General features: G+C 38.0%; 1 protein-coding gene across 1 annotated transcript in view; it reads right to left on the reverse strand.

The window, feature by feature from the left end:
• B4GALT6 (beta-1,4-galactosyltransferase 6) overlaps positions 1-12,027 on the reverse strand; it is a 59,601-nt gene that overhangs the window by 13,234 nt on the left and 34,340 nt on the right. The window contains exons 4-5 of the mRNA XM_036244484.1: positions 7,265-7,389; positions 1,196-1,312 (exon numbers count right to left, since the gene is read on the reverse strand). Coding sequence (XP_036100377.1) covers positions 1,196-1,312; positions 7,265-7,389 — 242 coding nt within the window. The remainder of the gene's footprint in view (positions 1-1,195; positions 1,313-7,264; positions 7,390-12,027) is intronic.

Genomic DNA, 12,027 nt, shown 5'->3' on the forward strand with positions numbered 1-12,027 from the left:
TTTGCAAAGATTTCTTTGTCACACTCGAAAGGTAATTCGCTGATGCTGGACTCCCAGGAGAATACATCCTCAAAAACACAGAGGCAGACAGCTCATCTCCCAACATGTCATGGACACTGAAGTTTTTTAAAAAAGGAGAGTTGCAGTTGGGAAAACTGACCTAGACATCCACAACTACGGCTATCACGAAAGTAGCTAAATTTTTTTACTTGCTATCAGGTTTTAAAAAGTCAATTTTCATGGTACAGGTTGTTACATTAAAAAAGTACATAGGCACTATGTACTACATGATCATCATGTGCACAGAGAACAAACCTTAAGGGTGATAGACTTACAGAAAAGCATAAATTGTATTAAAAACAAAGTATTTCCAGGGGAATAAATCGATGCAATAAGCTAAAGGCAAGAAATTTAAAAGAAAAAAAATAAGAAAGAGTAAAGGATTTCATAGAATAAACCACACAGGAGCTGGCAGAACATACTAAATATTACAATCTGAGGAATAAAATTTTGAATATACTCTACCTCCAAAGAACCAGCATCTGATAACATAAAACAGGTTACTTTCTGACTACTGATACATATTTTTAGTCAGGTTCAGTGTGAGTTAAAAAAGGAAAGATCAGGACAAAATGAGTTCATTAATGTCAAAACCAGAAGTATCCAAATTATATGTATTTGAAATATAAACAAAATGTACAGTTTTAGAAATGTTATACAGAAGTCAGTGGCGAAATTCAGCAATTTCCCCAATGTTTGGGAGCTGGGATGGGGAAAAGACCAAGAAAGAAATGAAAGATAACTTTTTAAATGTAAAACTAGGTAACGACAGAAGTGGAAAAAAATAGAAGTATGGAAAATATCTCTAAAGGGTTTAAATAAGAATGAAATAAATTGTGTATATAAAATACTGAGACAAGAGAAATATTTAGCTGATACTACACAGAATAGACAAAAAATGTTTACTTTAATAAGATATAAGATGAAATAATAGGAACACATAATTTGATAAATGAATTAACAAAATGTGGTATATGCCATTAACAGCAGAACCAAAAATTCAATTTATCCAAACAGAAAACCAAGGATTTGAGTTACCCAATTAACCTTAAGCTAAATATTTTTAATCAAACCACATCCAAGAGTTTATGATGCTCTAGTAGACTTGATTACCATTTTGAAAAAATATTCTCACCTGTTCAATGACATAAAAGGCAAATTCCAGTCGCTGTTTCTGGAGCATTGGAATCAGATGCAAGAAAAAAATTGGAAGATGTTCATGGCGATTACGAAAAGGAATGAGAACTGCCACCTTCAAAGCAAAACAGTCATATATGTAAATAACATAGCAACAAGCCCTAGACGTAAGGATGACTACTAATCCTTACAAACGTATAACAGTTGTAAAGTCATACCCTTATGAATTTTCTCACCAGAGATCTAAGTAACAGTGAGCAGAAACAGACATGGCCCTTGCCACTTACGGTCTTGTGAACCTGGGGAGGTATGAATGGGCCCTGAGGGCAGTTAAGGATTATGGTCTTTATCCTACGAGCACCATGAGAAGTTGTGAAAAGATTGAAAAAGAGTGATAAAATGAGATTTGGTGATGGCAGAGACTACACAGAGAGTTGACTGAGGAAACCAAAATGGTCTCAGGGAGATGGTTTGAAATTAATGCAATAGGTGATGGTGATAACAGCTTGAAGTGAGGTGAAGGTGAAGGAGAAGAGGGGAAATGCTGTTTTGAAACATTTAAGAGGAAAATAGACAGGATTTATTTATGGATGAGACATCAGTAATGAGGAAGAGAGATGTGTAAAGAGTAACTTTATGGTGTTTAAATTAAATTCAAAAGAGATACCACTTAGCTAACTATTATCCTACACATGGCTTATCTGTCCTGAAGATATTTTTAAGAAATATAACAGATATGTCCTAGAATATACATGAAGTTTTATAATTATATTAATATAATATTTTTAATTTAATCAAAATGTACAATTAAAGTTTTCTACAATTTATGTTTATTTCAGAGGGAAGATAATATTCAAATTTAAATTGACAATAAAATTATGTTTAAAATGTTGAGCTTAACAATAAAGATCCTGTAAGTAGCACAGAGAACAGAGAACTTGGTCCTTGATAAATCAAAGAAATTTGTTCATAAATAATCCCCCTCAAAAAGAAAAAAACAACATATATGGAAATTAGAATGATTTCTTGGTAGCTCAATCTTTTGTCTAATAGAAAAAATTATTGGAACTATCAAAATCAAGATTAGAAAACATCATCTATATAAAATATGTTAATGTAACATGAGAATAAATAAATAATTATCCATCATCACTCAACTCAAATCCTCTATTTTCTGGATCTAAATTTTGTCATATAAGCCAAGACACCCTATAATTCAGTTTGCCTTTGAAACAACTTGAATGTTTTCTAAACATTACTTTTTTGGCAATTTCTGAGCTAAGCTGGCTTTAGTATAATTGTAGATTTTCTAATTAAAAAACGCTGAAGTTAAAATAAGTTTTCTACACATCATAAATTACAAAATCATTAGATTTTTAAAGAATGTAACAGTCAAAATATATCTAATTAAAATTTCTATGCCACTCTACATTCTGGATTTTTTTTAAAAAAATTTTTTTCTTTATTGATTCCAGAGACAGAGGAAGGCAGAGGGAGAGAGAGATGGAAACATCGATGAGAGAGAACATCCACTGGCTGCCTCCTGCATGCCCCCCACTGGGGATTTGGCCCACAACATGGGCATGTGCCCTGACCAGAAATTGAACCAGAGACCTCTTGGTGCATGGGTTGACACTCAACCACTAAGCTACACCAGCCGGGCTACATTCTGGATTTTTAAACACAATCTAATTTGACTATTACAAAAATTATTTAAGAACACTAAATGTGGGACTTATTAAAATTTCACATCTACAAAGTAAATTTTACTAATGAATGAATAAAGTGTAAATAATTGGGAGTGCCAGGTTTAGGACCTAATCTTACCTATAAAATCAGGACCTGGCATTACACACACATACCAATAAAAAACAGCAACATGGACTGTGTATTTTATATTACCAGGATCGTAAATGAGAGAAAATTTTAAATTCTTAAAATAGTTTTATTTAGAGCAAATACGAGATAATTTAGTAAACTTAAGATGTCTAAACGAGGAACTCCACCACTAATTTTCCCTTAATTCCAATGGGAGAGCAAAAAATAGCTGTTATGAGGCTGATATTTTCATGTTTACTTTGTTTTCTATTTGCTAAGTGGTAGGAACTAGAGAGATTCTGGGACCCCTGCCAGCCCCACTTTGGATCCCACTCCCTTTTGGTTTGCCCCTAAGGTACCCCTTGGCTTCTGAATCTGAAGCCACAAAGCTGCCAGAACAACCCCCATTCAAATCCCTTCCACCCCCCACACTACGGCTACTGTTGGTGCTGGGCACTCCCTACTGATTGGGAACTTGCTGATGGGCTTCAGTATCAATTATTGCAATATTCAAGGAACTCCCAAATCAATACAGGGACCCATGGGTTTACTCTTAGGATAGGAAATTGCTCTATAAAGTAAAAGGAGAGAAAGGAATTAGATAGTGAGTGCAGATCCCTACCACTGACCTTATCTGATGTGTACCAGTGTGATAATTTCTGCTGAAATAAAGGTGGAGCTCACTCTCCTGGTTTTGAATTAGCCACCAGTTGGCTGCCTCAGACATAATGTAAATGGGCTATAAAAGCAGTTAAGGAGAATTACAGCTTTAAGGGAAGAGGTTATTAAATAGCTCCAGAGTCCATACTTCAAAAAGTCTATATTATTTAAATAAAATAAGGCTGACTGATGAGTTAAACATATAAGAATAAACAAAGGCAAAGTCATAGCCCTTAATACAGTAATTTCTTCAATGATGCATTTAAAATATCGAGTTGTATTTGTTTTTAATCTTATAAAAAAAAAACTGAGAATGTCATGAGGAAAAAAATTACCAGTGTCTTTGCAAATTCATATAAGCAAAACTGTTGTTTTAATAGCAAATAAATGTCCACATTTTAATGAGACAGTTATGAAAAATTTTGAATGGTATGCCTAAAGAAAAGTTTTTATTAAATTAAAGCTAAACAGTATCTGAAATTTTTACTGGGCATGTCCCTTCTTGTGGCTGTAGAATGCTATTCTCAATTGTTTACAATTTATTGTCTAGAAAAAAGGAGATCTCAGTGTTCTGTGATCATTTATTTCAAGATTTTCTGTTTCAGGACACTCTTTCCTATATGTACCCTAATTTGCTGTTTGAGCCACTTTCCCGTTGAGACATCTCCAGTGGCAATAAAGAACATCTGGTCATTATCCTCTGAAAAACAACCCTTCATCTTCATGACTCTCTCCAAACCTTCTCTGTTCAAGCACAATTGTCCCATTCAGTCTGCTCCCACTTGAAAACCACTAACCTCACTGAGTTTATGCATCTGTTTTTCTTCCTTGCTTATTTTCTCCTGTGTGTACCAGGAAGAGATTAGTGAGAAAGATGTCTGCTACATAAATGTCCCCTACCTAGTTTTGTCCTACTTCTAAACTTCAAGCACACCCCCCAGCCACGGTGTCCCTAAGTGACATAGCTTCAGACGTGGCTACTATAAGGGTGTGCTAGCTATCTGCCACTACCAAGCTCTCATTCTCCTGTGGTATTTTCAGGTCCGTCCTCCTCTTCCTCCTCATTTCCAGTGCCTACAGGAACTTCTCAAAGAGGAGGCACTGGATAAAGTACAAGTTCTTGTCACTTCCCACCCATAGGCACAGTGTCTGAGGACTGAGTTCCACAGTCTTCATTTTTACCAAACACCCAGGTAGTTCTGAGACAGGTGGCTAAGACCCATCTTTGTTGGACTAGAAATGAACTCCAAGCCTCTGAGTACATAACAGCATCAGGTAGCTGCCTCGTTCTTTAAGGCTTTAGGTTTGAGACCAAAGTTGTTCAGGCCTCTACCTGAACCCTGAGTGGAAAGGCAACGCCACAGTTATACACGTCCATCTCCTGTTTCCTTTAGAAATATGCATCCAATCTGAATCTCCTACTCAAACCTGCAGTCTTCAGAAATATGCAGGAACTGCTGAAATCACTAGTTTTAGAAGATCTCAATCCCAATTAACTAGCCATCAACTGATTTTTTAAATTTTTAAAAAAGAACCTCAAATATTAAAATCAAGTTGGTAGTAGATGTTTGCCATAAATCTAATAATTTCTTCTTTCCCTCCCTCAACTCTGTTCCAAGATTAGATTGGGACACTATTAAAATGTAAACAGGGGGGAGGAGAGGATTATTTAATTAGTTAAATATGGCAAGGACAAGTCACCTCTGAATGATCTCCAAATTTCCTCTCATATCTTTAGCTGCATAGCTCAGAACCAGAGACTGTATTCTCAGTAGAATCTGTGCAAAGCTGAAATAGGAACATTACCATAAAGTTCCTAAATAAAATAAGTTAATTCTTAGATCCCTCAGTTAGCTTGCTCCTAGGAACTCCCCTTTCAACACTGTTGTCCACTGATTCATGCGGAGTTGACAGCTACTTAAATCTCTAAGTCGGAACTGCTTATGTCTGCTGGAAAATGAGAAGACAAAAAACATAAAATTTAAAATCCAATGTCTGATACAGAGCACTGGAGGAAGGACAAGAATATTTGATTTTTCTAATCCCGGATTACTGTACTACGAAGCCACACAGCACCTACAGGGTACCCAGTACCCCACATGAGTATACGTCTGAGGCCCACGCTCTGTGCTAACCTGCAGCCTTCGTGACAGAGTATGCTTTCCTTCCATTAGCGTCCAACACACATACTCATCACACAAGTAAGAAAAATAATTTATTTGCCCAGGACATTTTTAAAAAGTGGAATTGATATAAATTGGGCCACATTATATATATAAATGTGAGAAAAATCCATCATGACATTTGAGAAGATTAATTTATTAACCAAATCTGATCTGGAAAATAGCATATGACAATTGTGAAATAGACTGTTTTACCAAAATTTGTACTGGAATTCATTTAAGCAGCTTATGGTTTAATAGGGCTCTTGTTTGTCACATAAACTCAATTCAACAAAACTGGGTTCAGCACTTACCTTATACGGGGTAGGGACAAGAACCCTTAATTTTGGTATTACTTTCTCTAAAAGTAGGTTTACAGTTGTGATAGAAATAACACAATAATTAATAACTAATAGTACAAGAACAAACTCTTTCACGTACTCACAACTGTAAACCCACTTCCTGTATATGACAACGTGCTCTATGCAGATGTAAACAGTACACATTCCCAAACACTGACAGCTCAAGGCCAGTAAAGCAGAGGACCTCCATCATAAGCTTAACAGCATGGAATGCTCCTTCCCAGCAGTGATTGTTTGTACCAAAAAAGAAACACACCACTAATAGTTTAGCAGAATACTAAAAATTTTAAAAGAGAAATTAAAAACCATGCCCAGATTAAGGTTACGCCACCCTCCTTTAGGACATAACATATGATTTAATCATATGTAATTTTCACTTGAATTACGTCAATACTACTTCCTACTCGACCCTAAAAACGTCACATGAATACGCACTTAAACAATTTCATAGAACTGTGAGCAAGTTGAGTCTAAACCACGGTTTTCAGCAGCAGAGGCAGGCCCTCTCCCTTATAGTTTTTCAAATAACATTAACAAGAAGTGCAACATAACAAAAAAGAAAAAAGTTTGTCTTCTGCCTCCTGAATAGAGGTGAAGAGCGCAGCATTCTCCTTCTTGTCTCACAGCTTGAAAATCCCAGTGCTAGACCCAACTGGAAACCAGGACATTAATATCCTCCCCATGAACTCCCACCCACCAGTTCCAGGACTTGGCGGGGCTATGCCTGCAGGTGTCAGTAGTCACTAGGGACAGTGCAGGAGGCACAGAAATCACAGCCTCTCTTCCAAACAGAACAGAACTGGAAAGCGTCTGTTACTAGGCTCTCCAAGACTGGTAATAACACATGAGCATATATTTTGTATATGCATAGGAGCAGTTAGAGTCTTCATAAGTAGCACTATTAAATCACATTCAAACTGTGAATACCTATACATTAAACATAAAAATGTTGATGTCTTCAAATCTATTAAGACTTACAGGTATTTCAATATAAATTCTGAATCAAGCACACTTTTCCTCAAATACACAGTAAGGTCACATTACTTATGAGAAAATGTACTGCACCTTCCATCTGGGTTTACAGTCTTTGGGTCTCCAGTGTCCTCCTGGTTCAATATCTAAATCCTTGGAGAAGAGTTGATGAATTTCATCAAAACTGACTTCACTTACATTGACATTGAGAAATCCCCCTAGAAGGTCAAAAACATGAAGAATGGTTTTAACACTTTTTGCCTCAAAGATGAAGACCAACCAACAATCAGTAGGGTAATTGGTATTAACTTAGTTGCCAGAACAGGATGGTTTGTTCCTGTTATCACCACATAATTGTTAATATCACCCCCTTTCAACTTTAGTTTGGATTTAAGTTATATGGTCACACTATTATTACCTTTAGTAAATCAACAACAACAACAAAAAACAAATTGTTTAGACTTTTTGGTTTTGAATAATAAATATTTTAATATTCTTTGGGAAATGTTTACATGTCATTACAACTTAGCATTCAAGTATTTAAAAACTATTTTTAATTTCAATATAGTCAACATAGCACAGTACAAAAGAGTTAATTAAGCAGTTAGATTGACCGGGAGCTGAATCCTAGCTTCTGTCTATTGGGGAAATTGTGTAACTTCTCTGTGCCTCAGTTTCCCCATCAGTAAAAGATGATGGTAACGCCTGCCTCCCAAGGTGATTGTATCTATTAGATGAAATAGTATGTGTGAAGGATCAAGTACAGTGTCAGCACAAAAGTATACACACAACAAATGTCAGCTACTATTACTGTTATCCACTGACATTTCTTAAGAGAGAAAAATCTGCAAACACAATTCTGCAAATTTATTGTGAGCACCTACCACGTATCCCCTTGATATACAAAACTGAAAAACCAGGGACTGCTAAGCTATTCCTGGTCTACTAGGCACTCACTCTCCAAATTAACAAGTAAGGATATGATACTATTGAAGGTGTTTCTAACAGGTTTTCTAATGTATACCATTGAAATAGGAATGACTCTTGGAAAGAAAATCATCTCCATTCACTTAATTAAAAACAAGACGAAGAAGGAACAGAACTACGTTCTTTCTAGCCTCCTCATTTCATAAACTAGAAACCAACAAATGTTGAGGTCTCCCATTTCAAGTCGGCTGAGCCTCAGTCGCCGTGATTTCACAATATAAGACATGCAGTTCCTCTTGAGGGAGCCCTTGCCCGCTTCTGCTCTTCTATATTCTGCAAGGCTTCCCCAGCTGCCTGCCTTCCCATCCCTCTCTTCATCAGCAGCTTCCGGAAGCACTGAGGCCTGCTAGAAAGAAGTACTTTAAAATGCAAATGCCTATGTTTCACAGAGTAAACTGGGAGGAAATCTGCCATCTTCTGTCTGCCTGTTTTGCTGACAACGTCCGTGGTCTTTCATAACCAAATACCTGCCTTTTAGTGTGACAAGATATGCAAAGGAGGTAATCTTAGAAAGACCAGATTTACCTATGAACTTGCAGAGAAATAGTGTGTCAAATATAAGAGTGATAAGTCACTGTAAGTATAAACTATCATGACTCAGCTGACAAAAAAACAAAATCTAACACTGCAATCAAATGAAATTCACACAAATAAATCCGATGCATTTAATGGCATGCATGATTGCTACAATGATAGTGATTAGGCTAAATAATAAACAGTTCATATAAGTAACTGACATTGGTATTCTTTATGCACTGTTAAACCAATTTTTTTGCCTTTTTTCCAGCTTTATTGCTTCAACAATGGTAATCACCATTATTGTTAGGAGTTTATCCAGTATCATTTGCAGTTTAATTTTCATCTTGAACACACATGTGCTGGCAAACTAAGAGGCAGACCTTGTATCTTTCTCCTCAATGAACAGGGCCCCATGTCCATCACTTACTCCTCATTGTACCCCTACCCACACTCCTCAAAGGCCCTTAGCAGCTGTCCTATGTGCTTATTGCTCTTTGCTCTGAAATCCTGATAACTCGCTGGCTGAAGGCCCAAGATGACCCAGTGGCATGAGGCTGCCATGCCAGAGGTCACAGCAATGTCACTGTTTCTTCTGGATGAGGGGAACGGGCATTCTGGCCAGGCACTACCAGCCCTGGGAAAAGGAAAAGTGTGCTCAGAAAGAGAGAAGAGAAAGCATAAACACTAATTAGTGGGGGGATGGGTTTAAGATGAAGATCCTGTTCACAGGAAGGGAAGGGAAAGAGCATACTACACAATGGGCCAGGAAGAGGCACTGAGCAGGCGAACTAGTGGTGATGTCCTTTCCAAACTGGCCCCAGGAGAGCCTGTGATCAGGAGAGGGAGGCCTTGGGGTCCCTCCCATTGTACCCACTAAGGCTACTTTCACCTCCTTTGCAGGCTCACCCCAGAAAGTGTTCCAGTGTTTAAAGCCAGGAGAAGACACACAGTCTCCTTTACTGTACAGAAGTGAGTCATCGGCCAGGCCAGTCCCCTTCATTGCAACCTGCCACAATTTCAAGGGCAACTGAAGAGCTCCACAGAGAACTCCCAGCCTTCACTCCACCTGTGCTAAATCCGAGCTCTGCCAGTGAGAACACATGCGCTCTTTCTGCAGTCAGAGATTAAAAACTCAAAAATGTATATTGGCTGAAATCCATTTACCCAGCAGTGTAATCAATCAGCACATAAATGTAAATAATGTAGTTTATCAAATCCTGACTTCCTATTTGGAAGGTGGGACTGGGGACAGAACGGGAAGAGCAGGAGAATTGGGAGCGGGAGGCAAGGAAGGCTGCCAGTTAGCTAGAGTGTATAAAGTGAAAGAATGAAGGTCACAGGTAAGCTACCTGTTAATCCTGGCAACAACGCCTGGGAGCCAAACTGCTGGTGGGTGCAACAGGATCTCTTAGTTGCATCACTGGTTAGGCAGGACATTTGTTACAATTTCCTAATGCTGAATGTTTTTAAAAGTATATAAATTATATATTTTCATTAAAGAATATTAAAATAGCTTTCATTAGCAGTTCATATGACTATATATACATGGATGTGTATAGATGAGATTATGCACCCAAGAATGTAAGCCTAGCCCTGGCCGGTATGGCTCAGTGGGTTGGGCATCGTCCAGTGCACCAAAATGTTGCTGCTTTGATTCCTGGTCAGGACACACCCCCGGGTTGCAGGCTCCCCAGGAGGGAGCATGCAGGAGGCAGTCTGTCCATGTTTCTCTCTCTCCCTCTCCCTCTCTAAAAACATAAATAAATAAAAAATATCAGTAAAAACCTCTTTAAAAAAAAGAATGTAAGCCTAATGCTGAATTTGAAGACATGCAACAATGCCTCCCACTTTGGGAAGTAAGATCTAAATGGGCCTGGGGTCTGTTAGATATGTGTAGGCCCAAACCATAGATTATTATTTTATTAAAATATAATTTTTTTTTTTTTGAAGAGTGGTTGTTTTGGAAAAGCCAGTTATTTTATTTTATTTTTATTTTTTGTGGTACGTGCCCCTAGCAGGAACTGAACCCGGGACTTTCTGGTCCGCAGGTCGACGCTCAACTGCTGAGCCAAACTGGCCAGGGCTAAAATATAATTAAGATAAATATTTAATACATATGAAGTACCTATATTGACATTTTTTTTTTTTTACATTTCAAGTAAAATTTAAGGCACATACTCTCCAGGCAGAAAGCTGTTTTCTCTATAAACTAACTGTTTTTAAATGACTGCTTCACTCAGTTTGGGTCTATATCCATTTTTTGGTGTCTAAAGACTAATTCTGGGTTCTTGGGCTTTTGTCACTGGTTCATCCTCGGGGTTTCAAACGTACACAATCCAAAGATCTGAGACAGTGTCAGAGAAAGACCTGAATTTCCTCTAGAAATATCCTTTTGGGTGAATTCCTCTCCAAAATCAGAAAACAATTTTTATGATAAGGTGCTACCTTCTCTCCCCCTCCCTCTGGGGCCACCTGAGTACAGCTCTGAGGCTGACCAGTTACATGAATCATCTTGCCGTCAGCCCCCCTCTGCCTCCCTTGAAGCCAACACTAGAAACCACCCATTTCCTAAGTTTTACTTAGGCTTCTCTACTTATGAAATGTTATAACCTCTTCTTATACAAATGATCTCCTACTCAACCATTCTTGAACCAAATCAAAGTATTATAAATGTAGACAGAATAGTTTTAAGTCACACATCCCCAATGCCAAGTACAATGGCTAGACAATGAATGAATGAATGAATGAATGAATGAATGAATATGGCAAAGTCCTATCTCTCACTTCTCTCTCTGTTTCCTTCCTATCTGCATTTTCCTTGGCTCCACAAGGTGCTGAAACAGCCTTTAAGACATTTGTGCAAAAGGGTTCCACAGATGAATGACCTAAAATAACAGCCCCCATACAGCCCAAGGTCTTGTCTCCTAATCTTGGCCACAATACACAGTTCTTCACACCCATTTTCTTCCTGCTCATGGTTCTCTCTTGCTGTATCTGACTGACTAACTGTAACCTCTATTTAGTAGTCTCTGCTTTCTGTTCCCAGTTCTGCCTTGTAATCCATCCAATAAACCTTTGGTTCCCTCCTGCTCCTCCCCAGAGGCCTCAAACCCTTTATCACATGCTTCTTCATTGTCTTTCTAGTCCCTGGCTTAATAAACTGACAACCTCCTTTAAAGTCAGAATCCACAAACACTGAGCACTGCTGGTAGGAGCTGCATCTCTGCCAAGTGGCGGCAAGAGATTTTAGGAGTGTTTTGGCTGAACTTCAGCCCCTGAACCTACTTCTGTGGCCACCCACGTTTCCTGAGGGCTGCCTGATATTTCACCGATATTTCTCAACTCCACGA

The sequence above is a fragment of the Molossus molossus genome, unplaced genomic scaffold (assembly GCF_014108415.1).
Source record: "Molossus molossus isolate mMolMol1 unplaced genomic scaffold, mMolMol1.p scaffold_m16_p_6, whole genome shotgun sequence".
Classification (NCBI taxonomy): domain Eukaryota; kingdom Metazoa; phylum Chordata; class Mammalia; order Chiroptera; family Molossidae; genus Molossus; species Molossus molossus.